This window comes from Crinia signifera, chromosome 4 (genome assembly GCF_055691185.1).
Source record: "Crinia signifera chromosome 4, ASM5569118v1, whole genome shotgun sequence".
NCBI classification, from domain to species: Eukaryota; Metazoa; Chordata; class Amphibia; order Anura; family Myobatrachidae; genus Crinia; species Crinia signifera.
The window spans coordinates 312,098,514-312,121,451 of NC_139220.1; the positions used below are offsets into that span (position 1 = coordinate 312,098,514).

Below are 22,938 nucleotides of genomic sequence, written 5' to 3' on the forward strand. Positions count from 1 at the left end.
GCTGCTGGGGACCCTGCACCTCCCACTATATAACTCCAAGTCTGTGGCTTCCTGCTGCTCCTATTCCCCTCCTCACATCATGTCACTGCCTCTGATGTGGCTGTAGTCCTTGAAAAGTATAGGTCACAGTCGCATTACACATCCAAAACCCACATCTCCTGAAATACACTGTACTCCTGTGAACCACTAATTGATCTGATTTGCTTGGTGCCTTTCTATAACTGGCCCCTTAAAAACTGATCCGCAAAAAGTTGTTCCAGTGCGTCATGTAAAGCAGTTTAAAGATGATTATTTTGCAGCGCAATTCAGAAATGAACGGAAAACATTCTATTTATGTAATGTCAGAATTCATCAAAATCTCTAGCTTGACATTTGATGTTGTAAAATAAATCTTAAAAACCATTAAAAAAAAAAAAAAAAATACTGAAAGACTTCAAAGCCACTTTTGAAAACATACGATAATAAAATCCTGATAAACTTGTGTGACCCAAATACAAGTACGAAGTTTCCATGATATAATTTATAACCTGCGTCAGCAGCTGGCACAGGTCGACCTTACGGTCATTATACACCGCTACATAGGATTATGTCTCCTTGCATATACACACCGGGTACACTGTATCTGACTTTAATGGACTTACTACGGCTTTCCCGCAGAACGGTTATGCCAACCAAACCCGGTGTCACCTTCACATTACCACCTCTGTTGTTATACCATTTTACAAGACGGAAACCAGTATTTTCTGTATTTTATTATTAAAATGTTTATATTTACCATTTAACACACGGACACATTCGAACACACACACACACACACGGACACATTCGCACTTGCACACAAACCACTTGCACACATCACAGGAGTCTCTGTCACAACTTGGAGGCGTCTGTAGAGGGTGGCGATGGCTGCGGTGTCTTGCTTTCTCCAGTGGGTGGAAGCGATACAACAATGTATTTTTGCATCCCGCCGCTGCCCCCGGCTGTGGTCGCCCCCACACCGGTGGTCTGACCGCCGGACACAAGCTTCACGATGGGCTGGACACCTGGGGGGCAGGGAGTGGAAGAGGAAGGGCCTCCGGTGGGTGTGAGGACCTAGAAGAACAGAGAGGGAGAGGTCAAGGTAATGAGAAGTGGGTGCATATGGCAGACCAATAGGAGAAGGGCGCCAAGGGCAAATGAGATCAGGGCGTAAGCCAAGGAAGGGTGAGGTCCACACAAAATGCTTAATTGAATGGCGATTTTGAGGTGAAAGCTATATGACAAAAGGTTCCCAAACCCGCTCCTCAAGGGACCCTCAACAGTCCAGGTTTTAAATATATCCATTGTTCAGCACAGATGGTTGACGAAGTACTAATTAAGTCACCTGTAACCAAGCATGGATATGCGTAAACCTGAACCATTGGGGAGTCTTGAGGACCGCGTTTGGAAACCTCTACTATAAGAGAACAACAGAAGAGGAGGATTATGGGAGAGAAGTAGGAGAGGTTTGTAATGACACAGAGCAGTTTATAGAGGAGAACACATAGCGTTACCTGGGTTCCGGTGCTCCCAGCTGACGATACCACAATGTACTTGGTGGGTGGCGGTGAAGGCTGGGTTGGCGTTGCAGGACGGGCACTTACTAATGTCTGTACTGGCAAAGTTAAGGACCCAGTCACCTTAATTATTCCCGACGGACGAGGCGATGGTGTCATGGAGCCGGAGGTTGGCTGGGAGAGGGTGAGAGTGGGGCGAGGCTGGGAGAGGAGAAACAGAGGACATGATGAGAAAGAGAGAGGGAGGGGGGGGGATTGAGAACAGACAGAATTATATACATCACGACCTATAACACAGCCGTTGCGGTTACACTACATGTACTATACCGCGAAGATGGCTACCTGTGTGACCGTCAGCGTTGTCCGGTTCACCTGCGGCCCTTGCAGAGCGCTCTGTGCTCTGGCCTTTAGCACGTGAGAGCAGAGTGTAGGGCCCAGAAAACCGTAATCCGTCCGGTACGCTTCCGGTACGTCTGGGGGAGAGCGCTGTTTGACGAGCACCGGAGCCGTGTGTTTCTACAGCAAGAGAAGAACACAATCACACATCACTTATGGACACCCAACATAGTGCCTAATTCAGCTGCAATTGCTTCTATGTTCCAATGCGCGGTTCCCGATAGAGGGGGAACTACGCGTGTGCGGGGTTGGTCCTGCGACTGCACTGCAAAACTGCCCCCCACCCACTCTGCTGCAGTGGCCAGGCCAATGATGGCGCCGCGAGTCGCAATTTCCTTGGCCTCGCAAGCTGGGCTGGAACAGGCAACTTGAGTAAGGCTAGACCGACAGTTGCGTTCTTATACTGCGATTGCAGTTTGATGTAATCACAAATTCAAGCAGGGGGCGGGGTGCAAGCAACAGGTGAATTAGCCCCATAACCCTTCTAACAACTATGGTATATTCTTATAATCCGGAACACTTGCAAATTACACAGGTTCTTTCTTTTATTAAAAACAAGGAGCAATGCACGCTTAAAGGTAGACAGCCCCAGATCCTGTGCCCCGGATTATGAGGGTTATACTGGTTGATTCACTCGGATGCGAGTCCACCAGATCCCGCCTTGCCTCACGTGCAAAGAGAAAACATTGTGCGAACGAACCTGAATAAGGTCCTAAAAGGATATTCTAGCAAGCCTGAGTACTATATACTGACACAAACATACACAACCACTATCACACAGATACACACGGAAGCTCCTTGGCCATATTTGATCCCTTTCACATTGCAAAAGATTATATTGCATCATTACAAGATTATAATAACTGCAGATTACAGACTTTGCTCCCTTTATACAGTGCTTCTTCATAATGCAAGTCCTTGAAACAGGCACCCAAACATATGTGGCCACTTCCTCCCCGCAATTGCGCACACAGTGAGAGCCCGCATAAAAGATGACACAAACACGGTGCAGTGCAGGACATTACCAGCAGGAGGCTCTGTACGTGGTCAGCTCCGATCTTATCAATGTTGGAGATCACCGGCCCCTCCAGGATGGCCCTCAGCCGCTCTCCCTCCACTGCCAAGTGCGGAACGATCACAGTTTTGATCACCTTCAAGAAGGGAAAACACCGGTGTCAGCCGTAACCGCATACGCACAAGCCATTTTCATTCCAAAACCTTCCCCGCTGCCAAAACTCACATCCGCTCCGAGTTCTGCGAGGCCGGCGATGGATCCGTATCGTGTGGTCCAAGGAGTGCGGTCATCAACCCAACTCTGTGGTGAAAAGACAGCAAGCGATATTATTGATGGAGGAGGAAGAAGCAGAGGATACAGTAATGAGTATCTGGCGGTTTTTAAGTTTCCTGTTAGAAACAGGAGAACATCTTCTTAGTCAGGTTGAAGCGTAGGAGGAATTTTCGTCCTCTTGTAGGCGAGAGCAATAAAGCTCTGAAGATGCTGCGTTCCGCGTCTATCTGCTCTCATTTGACATGATCTCCGCCACAGCAACTACTAAGCGCCAATTATTAGTGATTATGGCGACTCACCTACATCAGAAGACCTATGGGTTGGAGCACATCAAAGGAGGAGATTCCAGAGTGAGCCTCCCCCTGCCCTTATATACAACCCCGGCCTCCAAGTCTCTTCCTGGAGACCAAGTCCTAACAACAATTATCGTAACAATGGAGGTCCCACGTGCTGGCCGTCCACCCACCTAATTTCCCTGACTTCCACTGTATGATAAAGAGTTTTCTGTTTTTCAAAGAACATACGCTACTGTTGGATTTTTTTTGTTTCGTTTGAGAACAGGATGAGACAAGCTATGAAGGTGTTCCCACCAGCCTAACCTTGGTGAAAGTCTTGGTTATCCGGGACTGGATGTTGTTGGTCGTGGTGCTGAAGTTCTTGCAGATCTGTGCGATGAGCCGGGCAGCGAAGTCCCTCAAAGCCCAGTGGTTGTCCACGTCGGGCCGGAGGCAGAGCTGACGGCTGACGATGCAGGTCATCACCGCTGGGATCAGCTCGTGTAGCTGGAGGGAAGGTGAGGTCGTTAGTATTAAAGAGTTTGGCCTATTCAGCAGCGCTGTACGATCAGAGGTTTCCTCTAACACGTGTGAGAGGGCGGCACTTACGTATTTCTCCAGGTAGAGGGTAGGGTTGTCCATGAGAGCCTTCACCATGCGCATGAGATAAATGAGCAGAGCCAGGTTGTTCTGCACAACATTCACTCGTACCTGACAGGAGATAAATTAAAAAACATTCAGGAGACAGGACAACAACAACAACAACGAAAAATCTATGCTACTGAAATAAAGAAGAGCAGATCGGAAGGTTTTATTGAATAACAGGATACACATGCTAGTCAACAAAATCAACTATCAGCCTCTCTTGGGCCCAGTACTGCACAGTCATATATTACTCCAATAACACAGTGACAGACTTGAGCACATGCAGATACTTTTTTAGAGGCATGAATACAAGTCCAGCACCTGGAGTCTAGACTGTTTGACCTTTAAGGTTGGTGTGTGATATATACGCAGATGTGTGATGTCATTTGGACAGAGGAGTCACAGTTAAGAGACAGCACGTAGCTATTAACCATTTAACTACATATTAATAGTATATAATCATGTCTTTATTTACTTAAAGGGGCTTATGCAATAGTCCACAAACTGAAGGCTGTGTGGGAATTCTAAAAATAAATAATATTGAAAAAATAAAATGACAATTCCTCTTTTTTGAATTACACCATTTATGCCACCAGGGCATTTGGATTAAATGATGCCCAGAAATCCCTCTCGTCCTACTCACCCCCTCGGATATGAAAGTGCTAAACCGTGGCAGCATCTGGTACAGGCCCGGGTCAGTAGCGATACTCTGCAGAGCTTCCTGTAAGAAACAGAAGGGTCAGTGTATGAGGCTGTGCAATGATGCAGCACACGCGCGTTTCGGTGCAGGTTTCCATGTATACATACGGCTCTTTTGGCTTCGCAGGAGCCGACGCACGCCTCCGTAATCTCCTTGTAGTACAGCTGCTGCTCCACAGACAGCTCATGGATGCTGCGTGGCTTCAGTTTTAGTGGGGCTCCCTCTAGAATAGAGTTCTTCTTCTCTTTGCCTGGGCAGTGGAGTAGACAAACATCATAATTGATCTACTCACATATGCGATATCAGTGTTGTTACGTTTAAAGGTGATGCTGACCTTTGACCTCCACTGAATTTGCTCCTTGTCCTTTCCCTTTCAGCCCACCTTCCTCCTGTCCCGGTTTCACGGCCTTCAGCGGTTCGGTGGCTTCAATCTTCTGCTGCTCCTTGGGGACTAGATAGAAAAAAAGAGGAACGGGTGAACGAGGGAGCAGAGGCAGGCTGCACATTTCCCAAATCATTTTCTATATTATTCAAAACAGACCAGAGTAAAGATAAGAGCACGTTACCTGGCGGAGGGTTTTCTGGGATGGCCGGTTGCACTCCTTCAATACTCAACCAGTGAGCTAAATGTAAAGAAAAACATATCAATAAAGTTACAAAAGTAACATGACACAATACAGTGCGCATCCCACCAGAAGCTCTCTCTAAACGTACCGCTAGCAGATGCCACAATACAGTGCGCATCTCCCCGGCAGCTATCTCTGATTGCCACAGCAGTTACTGCCCAAATGTGCTGGCTTTTCTCCGTTCATGATGCAGCATCAGTAAGAAATGTTTTCCAAAGCCATTAGCATGTTGAAGTACATCTAGTAAAACGAGATCCGCTCAAACCGAAAACCCCTACAAACATTTAGACAACTCACCTTTCAGGGACACATCTAGAGGCACACGTGGCAGTGGGGTGCTGATTATATCACATAGATCTACCTCCTTTTCCTCATAGAAATGCAGTTCCCGTCCCCCACCGCTAGCGTAACGGAAGGGCAGAAACTCCTTGGCGTGGAAACCATATATAGGCTGCGGGAAGAGAGAGTAGTATTTCATGGAACATGCACGCAGGCAGAGAGTCAAATACTCTGTTCTAGATGAACAGAACCTATACACAGGCCCCTTGCCAATCTGTGGACGTGTTCGTATGCTTCATAGGTATGAATACATGTTACCGGTAGCCAAAGGACAGATACAGACTTTACCATGCGGAGGATCCCAACAGGGGAAAGTCGGTATCTGTCCTTTGACCACCGGTAACATGTACTCCATCTAACCCTCTGGGGTTTCAGCCTGACCCTACCTTAGTCCTCCTACCCTGCTGTTTAAACCTACCGCCTCATCCTCCAGCCCCGCAGACTGACCTTAACCCCTCCTTCTAATGCAGGGCTCAGGGAACTTTTTATCTTTTACCCCAAAACATATTTAGATACGCCGATGTTACCCTTTGATTTGAAAGGAAGGAAACCATATCATTTGAATTCACACTGTACTTTCAGAAACTGAGGATATATCCTGCTAGTACAGTACACAGCCTGGCAGCGTGTGGTACAAAATTTGGTAATCATCATCATCAATGGCTGCCAGGCTGTGTGTGGTATATGGTAATCATCATCATCAATGGCTGCCAGGCTTTGTGTGGTATATGGTAATCATCATCATCAATGGCTGCCAGGCAGTGTGTGGTATAGCCATTGATAATGTGACGTCCAGGCAACTATTAGTGTCAGTATTACAAGATGATAATGTGACAGTCTGTACAATGTTTCCCCTAGACTAGAGATACCTTGATAGGAGCCTATAACCAGGTAAAGAAACTTGGTGCCGCAGCGGCAGTACAGACTGCGCGCTGCTGAGATGGCGCAGTAACTACTCGACTCTACTGAAGAAGCGGATGGACTTCGAGGCGGGGCCCGGGGCATCAAGCAGGGAAGCGTGTTATACACAAGGGCCTGACGCACTGCACCAGATTCTTGTATACTACAGTACTGTAACACACACAGCCCGCACTGCACTGCAGCAGGCCCTTGTACACTACAGTACTGTAACACACACACACTGCCTACAGTGCACTAGGTCCTTGTACACTACAGTACTGTAACACACACAGCCCGCACTGCACTGCGTCAGGTCCTTGTACACTACAGTACTGTAACACACACACTGCCTACACTGCACTAGGTCCTTGTACACTACAGTAAAATAACACACACAGCCTGCACTGCACTGAGTCAGGTCCTTGTACAGTACTAAAACACACACAGCTCACACTGTACTGCGCCAGGTCCTTGTACACTACAGTACTGTAACACACACAGCCAGACATGCATATAGAATCTATATATCAATGAAATGAAATTCCTGGGGGTAATGGACGGTCACGCTGCCGATAGATTTATGTGCATGCCCGGCTGTGTCTAGACAGCACGACTGTCCATAACCCCCAGGAATTTCATTTTTATCCCATTTGGGGTAATATACCCCTGTTCCCTGACCACTGTTCTAATGTGACATCTAGACAGAATCTGACTCTTCATTTTTTAGACGCTTTAGTAAATGTACCCTTAAGTGCCTAACCCAAACCCTCCCTGCAGTCTAACCTTCCCCTCCCAAACCCCACCCTAGTGCCTTAACCTAAAACCATGTGCGGAACACAATCCTGGCACATCTGTGTATCACGCATCCAATTTTTTAAAAACATCCCGTACTGTTATCCAGCATTTCCACTCCATATCCTGCTTCCTTACCTCCACATTCTTCAGCTTCAGGGCAGCATCAATGTCATTGGTGGTAAGTTTCTGTCTTTTACCCACGTGCATGAACTTCAGAGCATCCTGGAGAAGAAGAGAGTCCAAGAGCGTGGTCAAAGGAACACAAGAGGAACAAAACACTATGGTAGTTACACCCCCCCCCCCCCACCTTGGAGAAGCTCACTGACCTGTGTGACCTCCTTTATTCGGAAGCTGACTTCTTGTGCAAGCAGCTGGCAGGTTTCCTCCGATATTTGGGACACCCCGATAGACTCAGCGATCACTTTCATGGACTCAGTGGGGAGGAAGACATTGCCAATCTTCTTGCCCTCCGCCATGACAGAGCAGCGCGTAAGGAGAGCTTCAGTGACACAGACACAGGCTTTAGACATTAAATGGGTTTAGCAAATACTATCATCGTGGGATGCATGAATGAAAGTAGGATAATAATGGAGGCATTTCCCATTATTTGTACCTAGCTCACAGCAAATAACAGGCACAGATAGTGGCTACATGGACTTTCTATACTGTCATGATCCGCAAAGACAATGTCCTAGCTCTCTGCCGGCAAATATATACCTATATACACGAGCCTCGCTGGGACTTTATTTATTAACAGTTTTTTTTACATAGTGCAGCAAACTCTGTTTCACTTTAGAATTGTATTCAGTGATAAAACAAACTGGATGTCATACGCTGGAAACCACTGTCAAAGACCCTTGTTCCTGTCTTGTCATTCACCGTCCCTATGATCCTTGTCCATATATTGTCATTCCACATCCCAAAAACCCATGTCCCTGACTTGTCACGTCCCATAGACCCTTGTCCCTGTCTTGTCATTCACTGTCCTTAAGATCCATTTCCAGTCTCCATCCTGAAGATATCTGTCCTTGTCTAGTCATTCCCCATCTCAAGGTGTTATCCCTCACCACTGCACCAATGCCCCCCACTCCTGACGATTCACCCCAAATATACCTATCCACGCCATGTTATGCCTCACAACTGCACCAGGGACCTCCAGCTCCTGTGCCGTGATGCCACGTCTCATCACTCCCCTGTCTTAAAGACCCCGCCAAGCTTCTCCCTGCACCACTGTCCCAACAGGTCTCTACAGACCGCCATCTATGCCCAATTGCCAACAGCCTCACCCCTGGTCACCGCGCTGCCCAATCACCACCAATCCCTGCCACAGAAAACACTAGCCCAGCTATGTGACCACAATCCCTGCTCCCATAACTCTGAGGACCACTGCCTTAGCCCCCAGTCACAGTGCCCCTCCCTGGCACTGCCATACTCCCCCCATCCCTGCCTATCACACACTATTCCCCCCCCCCCAAACCACACGACCATATCACAGTATACCCGGATTCCCTACAGCACCTACCCCAGCTCTCCCGTACACAGCTGTTGCTCCTGGTGCTAGTGTTGTTTCCTGTACTACTTCCTGTTCGAATCTCAGGGCAACTTCCGGCTGTCGCTAACACTATGCCGTCCTGGAAGGGCGATAATCATGGCCGATAGTCCTGCGGGAAACATACCGCTGCCAGCTAGCAGAGTCCTGAGCTTACTAACAGCATATCATTTATAATACAACATATACTAAATATCCTCGTAATGATTTTATCGCCAGCCCATGGAGGAATGTTAAACAGCCATGGTTCGTCTTCCAGGACCTGGCGTGGAACGCAGCGTGACGGAGACGGACGTCTTCCGCATTTCTACCGTATACGCATGCGCAGTGTCTACCTTTGGAATCCCGCGCTCTAGGAAGGGAGAGCCTGGCTGCGGCGCACGCGCAATCACACGTTCGCGGAATCCTGTCAAATATTAAATAGTAACACGCTGAGAACCCTTTATCCCGGAGACTTTAAACTCAGGCTCATTAATATTTCTAATTATTTTCAGTTGGCGCGGGGGCTTCTGGGAGTTGTAGTCCTGCAGTTGCTGCTTGGTCATGTGACGTCCTCAATGGCTGCTGCCTGCTTCTGCTAGCTCTCTCCAGGGTAGTAATGGCGGTGGTCCAGGTGAGATGTAGATATATAACATGGTGATACAGTATTACTGTATATAGAGAAGAGTGTAGTGGTCAATGTGATTCTGGCAAGGCTTATGTATTATTATTATTATTAGTTGCTTAATTGGCAAAGACTACTGGGTGGGGGAGGAGGAGATGGCGCTTGTGTTGGCATTGTGTTGCCCATTAAATCTGGTGTTATTTATGTATTGTTATAATTGGGCACTCTTGCCGTACGGCCCAATTCCCGGTATTATCTTCCCGTCTTATCCACTAGAACTTATTTTTATCATCCTTTATTTATATAGTGCCACGGCCCACGAGGGATCTGTAGCGCCCAATTACAGAGTACATAAATGAATAAGCGAAACAGGAACAGTGACAAAAGCTGGGTACACACTAACAGATATATCTGCAGATCAATTGATCGGGCAGCGTGTTCTTCATTCACACTGCCTGATCCGTCGAAACTGACATCACAAGTGGGCGGGTGCATTTGCATGTGCCCGCCCACTGAGCTATCAATCAGTGGCACCCAACGCAGCTATACAGGTGGTCGGCGGATTACCTGTACACACAGCAAAATGCGCCGATATATGGGGCGTTGGCTATGTTGCAGAGCCGGCGCGATATATCTGTGAACAATACTGTAAACAGATATATCGCTTGTAACACACTGGCCGATTGTGCATCGATATATCGTCATTCAATCAATATCCTTAATGGAAATGCCTCATCGTACTGTTTAAATGACATCCCCCACCCACTCTAACTCTTTCCCATCCACCAGGTTCCTGCAATGCGACATACGCCCTGTGTGCTATGTTGGAGCATGCTTCTCCTGTAAATCGGTACAAACTTCCTTACGAACAAATCCCAGTGTAATTCATCACACATCCGTGGGCACATGGCCACTTATGTAGTCCTCTGTGCTCTGTAGTGACAACCATTTTGTCGTAGCCCCTAGTAACATTGTATAAATTCATCCTATCAATAATTGATGGAAAGAAACTTTTTTTTTTTAAGCTTGATTGTTCATGATTTAATACATAAACGCAAACACAGGAGGGCTTGGAAAATATCAATTCCATAACTTTGCTGCTTTCTTTCCTCAAACTACTTTCAAAGTACATTTCCTCAAAAGAGGGCAAATTGTCACTGTTTTTATCCACGGTATGTCTTCCAGGGTTGGTAGAGACTGGTGAGTGTTGATGTACTCACTGTGTTGTGACCACCTGATCCAGCCTCACAGAGATTGCTAGACTCTCCATAGAGTCAGAGTAAGTGGTGGAGCTGCCCGAGAGTAGAAGGCTACTGGAATGATGTTTTCACGTTAACCCAGAGTATAATAAATGCAGAAATACCAAGAGACCCTGCTTTCTGGCTGCTCAACCAAACACAGATATCCCTACAGGATTTTAAGAAATCCCTGTTGAGACACATAGGTAATGCAGCGCGAGCAGCAATACCTGTAAAATGGAAATCAACAAACCCTCCAACACGCAAAGATTGGTTTGCGAGACCGGACTACTATATGCTGATGGAGGAAATGCAGGCTGATTCTATAGAGGGAAAAAATACCTTCACAAGGAAATGGCATAGATGGAAGGAATATAGAAATTCTGAGGAGTATAAAACATATATGATAATCAATCCAGAATAAAGAATAAAGTGAAGTAAAAAGAGCGGATTCCTAATCTCTCCCCCCCCCCCTCTCTGTCATCTCGATTCCCCCCCCCCCCCTCCCCTCCCTTTACCTATCCCCTTCTGCTCCTCTTCTCCCTTTTCTGGGCCTACTCCCTTTACTGGCCCTCTAACCTTCTAAATAGGAGGAATGGCAAGCGGAATAGAGTAAGAAGGGAATAGGGGCCCTTGTCTCTTCTCTAGGAGGTTTTATCTTTTTGTCTTATTGTTAAATGAATGTATGAAATGTACGTAATGTTCTCTTTTTGTTTCGTATGTAATTAACTCAATAAAAATTTGAATACAAAAAAAAAAAAAAGTCAGAGTAAGTGGCCATCGATGGTTATCAACTGAGCAATTCTTTGACTGGTTTATCAGCTTCTGAGTTATAAGTAATCTGTACATGCTTCACAGTAACATTTATGAAATAACCAACCCCTATACTTAATATATGTTGCTTTATATAAAATCCTCTGCATCCTCCTTTTCCCTCTCTCCCACAGTATGTGACGTCACCCCTCTCATCCCATGATATTCCCGGCACCCCCCATTCTGTACATATTCTGCTAGAAGGTTACTGCAGGGATGTGGGTGTTGATCGTTTCCAGGCCGATGGCTCCGTCACCCTCATCCGTGGCCCTCTGACTGTATTGGTGGATACTGCCGGGCCTTGGTCCCGTGATTTCATCCTCCATGCCCTGCAGAGCCGAGGCGTGTCTCCCGATGATGTGACAAATGTTATCTGCACCCATGGACACTCTGACCACGTGGGCAACCTGAACCTTTTCCCCAAGGCTGAGATTCTGGTGTCATATGATCTATGGCGGGACGGTTCCTATGTCTCTCACAACTTCCGTGGTGGAGACCCCTACTTGTTGCCCAATGGAGAAGGATTGAGAGTGGTGGCAACACCAGGCCACACGGGTAGTGACATAACCCTCATTGTTCCTGGCACAACACATGGCACAGTGGCGGTAGCCGGGGATGTGTTTGAAAGAGAAGGAGATGATGACACCTGGAGAGAACTTAGCGAGAACCCGGAAGTACAAGAGAAGAGCCGAAGGACTCTACTGGAGTTGGCCGATGTCATTGTGCCAGGACATGGGCCACCATTCAGGGTAGTTCGGCCAGGACAGGAACCTGGTCCTCATAAACTCCATTAACATACTGTACATGGATTATATGTATTTGTCAACATTTATTTCTGTCTTTAACCCCAAGTTACCAGGCGGCTTATGTACATATAACTGGTGGTTAATCTAGTGGTGGCAACTTCTTCATCGTTTCAAATTATATTTCTAAACATTATGCTATGAAAAACCATTTGGTCAAAATATTCTGGCTCGGACCCTTAATGTGTATAAATTGGCTACTAATTACTTACAGTTTTCAGAATAAAGTGAGAAAAAAATTTGATACTGTATGATGTGTTTTCTTTTCATAATTGGAATAAAGAAAAAACTGTTCTACATCATATATTATGTTTACATCTGACCAGCCAAGTGTGCCATGACTGAGATGATGACACATTGGCCGTTTTGCCCCAACCACCCCATTATGTGACCCTCTTTGGCATGTATTACACACTATTGAGGAACTGGAGAAGGGAGTTGGTGCCATACAAGGTGCTTTAGATGGAGGACTGTCCTCCATCCTGGGTGGTGGTCTGCCTGTTTCCTCCCAGGAATCCCCCTTTCTCTGCCATCTCCTGCAGGTCCGTGGCCTCCTACTCCACAGTGCTGAGAGACGATCTCCACCTGGCAGCAATATACTCCCCGCTACTTCTATCTGCTACCTCTAACCCTTAGAACTGTTTGTAAACTGTGGGGAGGTGGATGACGGAAGGGACCAGACACTACCCATTTGGAATTGATTTCTGGATGGTACAAAGGGAGCCTGGATGTGTGATAACCCAACTCAAACCATTCCACTGTGGCCACACTAAAGGACATCTTCAGCATGGGTGACACGCGTTTCGCCTGGCTGATCTGCAACCGGTCATAATGGAAGATCTGCTTCAGTTTTTGCATACTGTAGATTAGAACTACCTAGATCACAGCAACTACTTCTGCAAATTGCTGAATGTTTTCTAAATGCAAAGTGGCATCCCAGTTTTGCAAGCCAATCTCATTTGCGTGCAAGTCCGTAAGCAGAATTAACAGCCAATGAGCCATTGTTTGTTATTGTGAAGCCGAATTTGGCTCATCCAGTGTAACACAAAAGATGAGCCACCCGGATAGACCAGCGACTGTGGTTCCCACATGGAAACAATCTGTAAGAACTGACCTGTGGACTCCTTGTCATGTGCGCGGCCCTATCTTAATGTCACAGAAACATTAATCTATCTATATCTCTGGGATTCCTGTTGCCAAGGACCTAACCCCTGCCTACGTCTTTCTGTACAAGGTCATCCCACGGTCTATTTTGTAGGTATCATTGCTAAATTGGCAGAATGGGTTACTTAAGATGTGATTGGATAGATAGGCAACCTACCATGATTGGATTCTCCCTCCCTTCCACTAAGTGCATCATGGAATGTTCTGTTAATGATTTCTTTCTGAATAAAAGATTAATACATCTTTAAGCTTTATCTGTTGGAATTTGTGATGTTAGGAAAATTGATCTTCCTCATACCGTCAATTGTTCTACTACGTCTTCAGAGGCAAAGTCCAATAGACGGAGGGGAACAGTTAATCAGGAACCAGAGACCTTAACTGTAACCTCTGATCTTATCGATACAACTAAATATAGTTCTTCCTGTTATGATTGTGTGATTTGATTCATGTACACCGATTATTTCCTATTCAGCTGTTGGTGTTCTACATGGGGAACTGGGTTTGTGTCATTTAAGGTGTCTATTTACAAAGCCTTGGAGAGAGAGACCCTAACCATCATTTTCTAACAAAGCCCATGACATGACAGCTAGGAGCTGATTGGCTGCTAATCTATCTCAGTCCACTTTATCTCTCCCAAGTCTTAATAAATAGCCACCTAAATACGAGTACATTTCTCACATCAAACAAAGGTATAGAACACTTTTCAGGAGGGAGGCCATTAACATTTTAGCTAGGATGCTCAATCCCGGGATCGGCAGAATCCCGGGATTTGGCCCGGATTGGAGTCTCCAATCCTGGGATTTCGGGATTAGACTGCGCATGCAGTTTAATGCTTGTCAGCGTCTGAGCACTCGGCTGTCCCGACCCGGCGCGTGATGCTAAAGGTCATGCTGTGCAGGCCACACCCCAACACCACCTGCCCTGCTCGCTCCTCTGGCCGGCCGCTGATTGTGGCACCACCCACCCCCGCTCACCGGCTGCTCCGTCTGGCCCGCTCCCCAGTCGCGCCGCCCGATGCACCAAGTAAATTTGCGCGGTGATCGGTTGGGGGGCGTTGGAGGTGTTCTTTTAAATTAGGGATTGAAAAAATGCCCCAGGATTGACATCCCTAATTTTAGCACAGTGCAGATTGGTGTACATACTTTTAAGTGAATAAGAATATATTTAAAATGTTAGTGAAATGCATTAGGTCGACAGGTAAAGGGTAGACAGCGCTTAAGATAGATGGGTACAAAAAGTCAACATGACAGTGATCAACACACATAGCATTGAAACGCGTTTTTTTTTGTTGTTGTTTCCAGTTTCCCAACTTTTGTTTGTTTGATTGAGCCCTCGAGAGTACACGTGTACACTGATTATGGCCACATGTGGTAAAACGTACAAAACGATACCCCAAAAAAAAGTTAAAAGTGGGTCAACCATTTTTTTTTTTTTTTTTTTTTTTGTGTCGACCATTGATTTTAGAGTTTTTATGTGAAATTCCAAAAGGGAAGGAAGGATTCTACCAAGTGGAAAGGTTCATAAACGACAATGTGCAGCAATAGCTTCAAATGACACAACAGCGATCAGATAACAACAAAGATAATCCAGTGATGAGAACCGGAAGTAATGCAGCATTAGAACAAAAACCAACATAAACTTATCATAGAATGTAGGATTTGAGGGAAGGATTTGTGGGGGGAAAAAACAAAAATGGTCAATGACAGAACCCAAGTAGGACCCTGAAAATAGTAAGAGATGTGACGTTATCAGGACAAAGGTTCCAACATTCCGCAATTAGAGTAAGACTCAGGAGGAGGCATTATGAATGTAATGCTATGGACACCAGGTGCTAGATTTAAGAGGGTGCAAGCTTACATGGGCGGGGCTTTATGTTCCTGTATTTTTAAAAAGGCAATGATTTTCAAGGTGAAACCAGGTTGTTTTTGCCTGGAATATGATTGCTGCCTTAAAAAAAAACTGGAAGACTCGCACAAAATTATTTGAATACATTTGTGGGATGTGCTTTTCCGTACCCGCGAAGGATGCTAAAGGAGGCATATTTGGATATTTTCACGCTGACCTTTTCCCTGTCAACCTCGTGTTGACCCTTTGGACATGTCGACCTAATGTCTTTTTCATGTGTCGACCTTCTGCTCGTCGAACAATAGTGGTTTACCTTTTGAATGTCGACCTAGACACTGTCCCCCTAATGATACACACACTTTTAAAATGTGACCTTTGGTTATACACAGCGCTCCTGCCTTGTGACCCTGTGTGAGGTCCTGAGGACCGAGTTTGTGGTAAGTGTACTTTGAATTGTGCCTGTCCCGGATTGCATCCTTGGACGTCTATTGCCGTTTTCTCAAACACAGAGATTTACTAAAGTCTAACACGGGAGTAAAATCACTATTTGAACGGCGGAACGCAGCCAAACACGTAAATAGAAGTCAATGCACCATCGAACTTACATGCAAGTACGTACCATAGAATAGGATACAACATGGAAATCGCGTCTATAAACCAGGAGCAAACTACACTTATTGGTGTCGGTGCTAATAAACAAAGAAAAAATGGTGTGAAAATTGCTATCTGAGTGGCTTCACCCTTATAGCCTAGTAGAGCTTTGGTTTTTAAAAAATGTTTTTTGAAGCCACGCCCTGGAGCATCAAAAACTTTCAAAGTGCCCCTAGGCAAAACGTTTCTTACTGAGAAATTCATTCAACGCTTTAGGTGGACATGGTGAAGAGGTCGGCATGATCAAAAGGTTGACATGAGGTCTTCATGTGTTTTTGTTTGGTCGACCTATATGAACATAGATATTTGGGAACCACTGGCCTAGAGGATTAGGTGTTGTTCTTCCGGTATAGAGGATATAGTATAGTAATAGTGACGAAATAAACCACATATCATTTTCGGCCTCTGGATAAATATATATTGAAAATGGTGGACGGCGGATCTGCTGACAGGGACGTGCGAGCGGCTCACTCGCGCGTCCCCGTCAGCAAGGTGGCGGGGAGCGGGACTAAAGGCTTCCCTGCTGGTCTCCGCTTCAGGGAGCAGGGAGGGCTGCTACAGCCTCCGACAGAACGGGCTGCGTGAGCCCTGTTCTGTCGGAGGACGGCGGCTGGCGGGGGACGACGCATGGCGATTCTGTCACCAGGAGCTGCCCTAATGAGAGCGGCTCCATCTGTATATTTTCCCTTCTCTATTTGTCCTGGTTAGATACCAACGCTAAGTTTGTATCTCCTAGCATACAGATGTAGCGTCTCTCTCATCCAGGGCTGGGAATCGCCAGATTCCCACTGCTGGCCAGGCTGGCGGAGAGGCGCTGCATCTGACGGGGACGCGCGTTTCACACGCGCACATGTCCCCTTCATTCGACGGCGGGGAGCGGAGACGGGCAGGGTTAGTGCGGGCAGCTACGGATGGCAGCGGGCTCCGTCAGAACGGGGCGCGTGAGCGTCTCATGCGCTTGTGCCCCCTTCTGGTGGATGGCGAGCGGTGGCGGATGGCGATAGAATCTGTTGAGAACTGCTCCATCTGTAGATAGACTGTGCAGGCAAGGCAACGTTGACTAGGTCATAGACTATCATTAGTCAAAATTACTCTTGCGCATCTAGCCAAACTTGACCATTAGCCAATATCTCACCATGGGCCTAATTCAGACCCTGTTTTCTAGGCTGCGTATGTTCCAAGCCCAGCGAACAAGTAAACGCCATCCGCCGAACACTTGACCCCCACGCGAATCCCCTCACTAGCATGCGAGGAGATGTGTACGCTCACACATCCCCTCGCATGCGGCCGCACAGGTACAAAAAATAATTGATGGTCGCTGTCCGTCGAGTTTCCCCCCCCCCCCACCCGTTTATATCTTGGCCGGAGATGGGCGGGTGCTGTTGTCATGTGATGTCAGCCGCCCGCAAGTCATTGACACACCTGCATGTGCAGGGGCACACTTATAAAATGCTGGGCATCCCCCTGAATGCCTCTCCTGGAGTGAACGGCCCGTTCCGCGCATGTGCGAACGCTGACCATAGGGCACGAGTTCGGCCCACTACGAGCTGGCCTTAATTGGGCCCCTGTGTGTGTACAGGGCTTTTGTGCAGCAGCCTATGTGTGTGTATAGCTGTAAAACACATCACTGTGTATACTGCTAAGTGCCCTTATAGGCTGTTTGGAGCGATTTACGACATAGATAACTGGGGAATTGGCAGCTAATCCGAGACAGTCTGTAACTGGTACTAGCAGCATGTGACTCTTATACAGGTGTGACTGTATCGTATGGATACCCCGGGGCTAGCCCAGCCTATACAACCTGCAGGTCAATGCCGGCTGATTCACAGAGCTTACAACTACCTGTAATACAAGCCCATGTGCGTTCAGTCCATAGTGTCTGAGTCATCAGACTTCTCAGATATTTAGCAGTTGGGGCAGCACGAACGGTGTAGTGGTTAGCATTACTGCCTCACAGAGCTCATGGGTTCAATCCCCACCATGGCTCTAACTGTGTGGAGTTTGTGTATTCTCCCCATGCTTGCGTGGGTTTCCTCCGGGTACTCCGGTTTCCTCCCACATTCCTAAAATATACTGGTAGGTTAATTGGCTCCCAACAAAATTAACCCTAGAATGTCTGTGTGCATGTACATGTGGTAGGGAATATAGATTGTCCACTATACTCTGTAAAGCTGTATTAGATAGACAGAGGTAAATTTACTAGGATGTTGCTATGGGCAACCAATCAGTATCTACTTCGTATTTATTTAGCGCCCTCTAGAAGATAATAGATCGCATCTGATTGGTTTCCCATAGCAACGCCCCATGTGAACTAGAACTCCCATCTTAGTAAATTTCCCCCACAGTGTCTAGATCGACACTCAATAGGTCGACACATGAAAAGGTCAACATGCATTTCAAAAAAAGTGTCATTGCCGACAACTGTCAACATGGATCCCCCAATTAATATATCTCGCGTGGCTCATGTCGATCATGTCATTTGTCTACCCTTTTCATGTCGCCATTTCCCCCGTCGACCTATTGCATGTCGACCTATTGCATGTCGACCTTCTGGGGTAGACCTATTGACTGTAGATCTATCAACCGGAACCAAACCGGTCGGCTATAAATGATCGACAGGAACAGGTTCGGCGTGGAGAAAAGGTCGACATGCACTAGGTCGACATTGATAAAAGGTCAACGCGAGCAACAGGCTGACATGTAAAGGTTGATCTAGACGTTGTCGACCTACACATGCATTCCTCCGCCAGGAGGTGATTGCTCTCTGTTATCAGCCTGTTTCCGGCTATTGGCATGCCCGCGTTGTTTGAGTATGACAATAGAAGATGTGTGGTCAGCGTCTGACGGCGCCTCTTCCCAGAGATGCATGCCAGGATTACAGGTCTGCCAGCGCGCCCTCCAACATTTATCTTATGTAGATGCAATCAGAGTGCCTATGACTGTGCCTCACCCACAAGTATTAGGTCGACAATAGGAAGGTAGACATGAGTTTTTTCAAAAAAAATTTTTAGACGACGTGTGCCGCCAGGCGGTATTTCATGTTCAGCCATCCAATACGGCGTGGTGGGAGAATAAAATAGTGTGTCGAGAGCAGCGAGGCCCCGGCCCGAAGCATGGCGAACCATGCGAGCGGACGCAGTACACGGTATCCATGTCAACATTCGGACAAAAAGAAAAAGTCATGTCAATCTTTTGACTGTCGACCATCCCATAGTCGACCTAATGGTTGTGTTATCCTTCCGACCCTGGCGACCTATTTCAGGTGTTGACCTAAGGCCTGACCTTCAGTGGTCGATCAATGCATGTCGTCCAAAATGACCCATACCCCATACCCCATTGGCCGTACGATCAACCCTCAGTTTGCTCAGAAAATCCTGGGGGGGGGGAGCCCATACACACACACACATTGACGACGATGAACATTATATTTCACCACCCTGAAGGACCCTGAGCGAGTTGGCCAGGCCATGAATCGTTTTACATCGTCTAGTGTGTCTGTTTTTAACGACGGGGGATGGCCAATGTTGCGCGTACCCGCGGATCGTTAACAACCTAAGCCATCGTCCATGCGTGCGGGTCAATTTAGCTATGGTCGTTAGCATCGTACAGGGAGAATGACGGCAAACGACGTCTGACGGTGGACGACTAACGACGGCGGACGATCTAGCCACTCCCAGGCACCATTTCCTGGACAAACACCATGCCGCAGGGCAGCATCACACAGCGTGGATACCAGGACACGGCAGGGGATTTCCCACAAATAATTTGGTGGGTGGGGCGGCGGGTGCAGGGCGGTATATTCATTTTAATGGTGTGATGGCTGGCTGGTGATTTATGTTTCCTGGGGGGGGGGGGGGGGGGGGGGGCTGCGGCCTTGTGCAGTGGGGATGCTGGATGGGTGGCTGGCTGTGGGAATATATGTGTACTCAGTGGTGTGGTGGGGTTGGCTGGCTGTTTGAGTGGGGATATATGTTTTTGGGGGGAGTGGGTGGTGGGAGGGCGTGTGCTGGTGAGGGAGATTTGCAAGGCTGAATCTACTTATTTATGTAGCACCTTCTAGAAGATAAGATAGTACATACTGTAGTTGCCACATTTGCTTTCTCCTCTCCAGGAGAAGCCTGGAGAGGAGACCTGGTGGTAGTATAGTGGGGGGAGGCGGACATCATCAAGCCCGCCCCCATGGCAGGGAAACACCGCAATTCGCGGGTCCACTGGTTGGGGGAGGGGCTAAAATTATGCGATTCACGTCATTTTAGCCCCTCGCCGTGGACCCACGAAAACCGGTATTTCGGTCAGAACGAAGGGGGATTGCGGGGGCTGCATTGCCAATGCGGGAGGATTGCCCACCTTCCCAGGGGGCCGGGAGAGGTACCCGATTTTCGGGAGCCTCCCGGCCATTCCGGGAGGGTAGGCAAGCCTGAGATAGTATCTGATTGGTTGCCCATAGCAACATCTCATGTGAAACAGATCTCCAACTTGGTCAATTTTACCCCACAGTGTCTAGATCGGTGGTGTCAAACTCGTGGCCCTCCAGCTGTTGTCGAACTACACACCCTGCCACATATTTTATATAAAGGATTGCTAAAACTGTGGCAGGGCATGCTCGGACGTGTAGTTCCACAACAGCTGGAGGGCCATCAGTTTGAAACCACTGGTCTAGATAGACACTCAATAGTTCGACACATAAAAGGTCGACATGCATTAAAAAAAATTGGGTGTCATTGTTGACAACTGTCAACAGGGATCCCCCAATTAATGTATCTCGCATGGCTCATGTCGATCATGTGATTTGTTTACCTTTTTCATATCGCCATTTACCCCGTCGACCTAGTGCATGTCGACCTATTGACCTATTGCACGTCGACCTTCTGGGGTAGACCTATTGACTGTAGATCTATAAACCGGAACCAAACCGGTCGGCTATAAATGATCGACAGGAACAGGTTCGGCGTGGAGAAAAGGTCGACATGCACTAGGTCGACATTGATAAAAGGTCAACACAAGCAACAGGCTGACATGTAAAGGTTGATCTAGACGTTGTGGACCTACACATGCATTCCTCCGCCAGGAGGTGATTGCTCTCTGTTATCAGCCTGTGTCCGGCTATTGGCATGCCCGCGTTGTTTGAGTATGACAATAGAAGATGTGTGGTCAGCGTCTGACGGCGCCTCTTCCCAGAGATGCATGGCAGGATTACAGGTCTGCCAGCGCGCCCTCCGACATTTATCTTACAGAGTGCCTATGACTGTGCCTCGCCCACAAGTATTAGGTCGACAATAGGGGGAGGGGGGGGGGGGGGGTGCTGGACTGTGCACCCTAATTCTAAACAATGCTGAGACTTGTAGTGATTTACAAACAAATAAGAGAATCAACTGAATTTTACCCTGGAGTACTATTAAGGTACTTAGCATACTTTTTGGGCAAATAATATGGACCCACCTACCATGGCCAGGTGACCTCATCCAGTGGGTCCCTATCATTCTTCAGGTCAACTCCTTCAAGAAAACCTGGAGCCCCTGGTAGGTACATTGCAGTATTTTTATAATCGCTCCACTTGTATACAGTCCTTCTGGCACAGAACAGAGGGCCTTATTTTGGTTCACTCCTTCTGGCAAATTCCGTATTAAACGGACAAAACCATGTGCACTGCAGGTGGGGTAGATGTTACTTGTGCAGAGAGTTAAGGCCCATACACACACATTGACGACGATGAACATTATATTTCACCACCCTGAAGGACCCTGAGCGAGTTGGACAGGCCATGAATCGTTTTACATCGTCTAGTGTGTCTGTTTTTAACGACGGGGGATGGCCGATGTTGCGCGTACCCGCGGATCGTTAACAACCTAAGCCATCGTCCATGCGTGCGGGTCAATTTAGCTATGGTCGTTAGCATCGTACAGGGAGAATGACGGCAAACGACGTCTGACGGTGGACGACTAACGACGGCGGACGATCTAGCCACTCCCAGGCACCATTTCCTGGACAAACACCATGCCGCAGGGCAGCATCACACAGCGGGGATACCAGGACACGGCAGGGGATTTCCCACAAATAATTTGGTGGGTGGGGCGGCTGGTGCAGGGCGGTATATTCATTTTAATGGTGTGATGGCTGGCTGGTGATTCCTGGGGGGGGGCTGCGGCCTTGTGCAGTGGGGATGCCGTATGGGTGGCTGCGAATATATGTGTACTCAGTGGTGTGGTGGGGATGGCTGGCTGTTTGAGTGGGGATATATGTTTTTGGGGGGTGTGGGTGGTGGGAGGGTGGAAGGCTAGGTGTTTAGTGGGGGGGGGGGGTGCTGGTGAGGGAGCTTTGCAAGGCTGAATCTACTTTATTATTTAGCACCTTCTAGAAGATAAGATAGTACATAGTTGCCGACATTTGCTTTCTCCTCTCCGGGAGAAGCCCGGAGAGGAGACCTGATGGCAGTATAGCGTGGGGAGGCGGGCATCATCAAGCCCCACCCCCATGGCAGGGAAACACCGCAATTTGCGGGTCCGTTAATTGGGGGAGGGGCTAAAATGACACGATTAAAGTCATTTTAGCCCCGCCCTTCGCCGCGGACCCACGAAAACCGGTATTTCGGTCAGAACGAAGGGGGTTGCGGGGGCTGCATTGTCAATGCAGGAGGATTGCCCACCTTCTGGTGTGAAACAGATCTCCCATCTTGGTCAATATCCCCCACAGTGTCTAGACCAGTGGTGTCAAATTCGTGGCTCTCCAGCTGTTGTGGACTACACATCCCAGCATGCCCTGCCACATATTTTAT

The 22,938-nt window shown here is 47.6% G+C and overlaps 2 protein-coding genes across 2 annotated transcripts; one reads left to right on the forward strand and one right to left on the reverse strand.

Moving 5' to 3' along the window:
- Nucleotides 1-732: 732 nt before the first annotated feature.
- On the reverse strand, nt 733-9,171 carry TAF6 (TATA-box binding protein associated factor 6). Its single transcript, XM_083185470.1, has 15 exons — nt 9,022-9,171; nt 7,826-7,998; nt 7,635-7,721; nt 5,763-5,916; nt 5,406-5,462; nt 5,174-5,290; nt 4,947-5,089; nt 4,783-4,860; nt 4,104-4,205; nt 3,819-4,001; nt 3,172-3,246; nt 2,957-3,082; nt 1,878-2,051; nt 1,533-1,736; nt 733-1,092 (listed from the first exon to the last, which is right to left on the reverse strand). The coding sequence occupies exons 2-15, from the start codon at nt 7,973-7,975 to the stop codon at nt 871-873; spliced, it is 1,872 nt and encodes a 623-aa protein (XP_083041596.1). The 5' UTR covers nt 7,976-7,998; nt 9,022-9,171; the 3' UTR covers nt 733-870.
- A 228-nt stretch (nt 9,172-9,399) lies between these two features.
- On the forward strand, nt 9,400-12,748 carry MBLAC1 (metallo-beta-lactamase domain containing 1). Its single transcript, XM_083185474.1, has 2 exons — nt 9,400-9,661; nt 11,838-12,748. Exons 1-2 carry the CDS (start codon nt 9,647-9,649, stop codon nt 12,495-12,497), a joined length of 675 nt encoding a protein of 224 aa, XP_083041600.1. The 5' UTR covers nt 9,400-9,646; the 3' UTR covers nt 12,498-12,748.
- Nucleotides 12,749-22,938: the final 10,190 nt, after the last annotated feature.

What these genes read in the sequence shown, in the direction of transcription:
- TAF6 (XM_083185470.1), bottom strand. Translation starts at nt 7,975, where the DNA reads ATGGCGGAGGGCAAGAAGATTGGCAATGTCTTCCTCCCCACTGAGTCC. An exon ending in GCACTTTCATATCCGAGGGG is followed by an intron (nt 4,206 to 4,782) that starts GTGAGTAGGACG and finishes ATCTCCTGTCAG; the next exon opens with GTACGAGTGAATGTTGTGCA. An exon ending in CCCTCTACCTGGAGAAATAC is followed by an intron (nt 4,002 to 4,103) that starts GTAAGTGCCGCC and finishes CCTTCCCTCCAG; the next exon opens with CTACACGAGCTGATCCCAGC.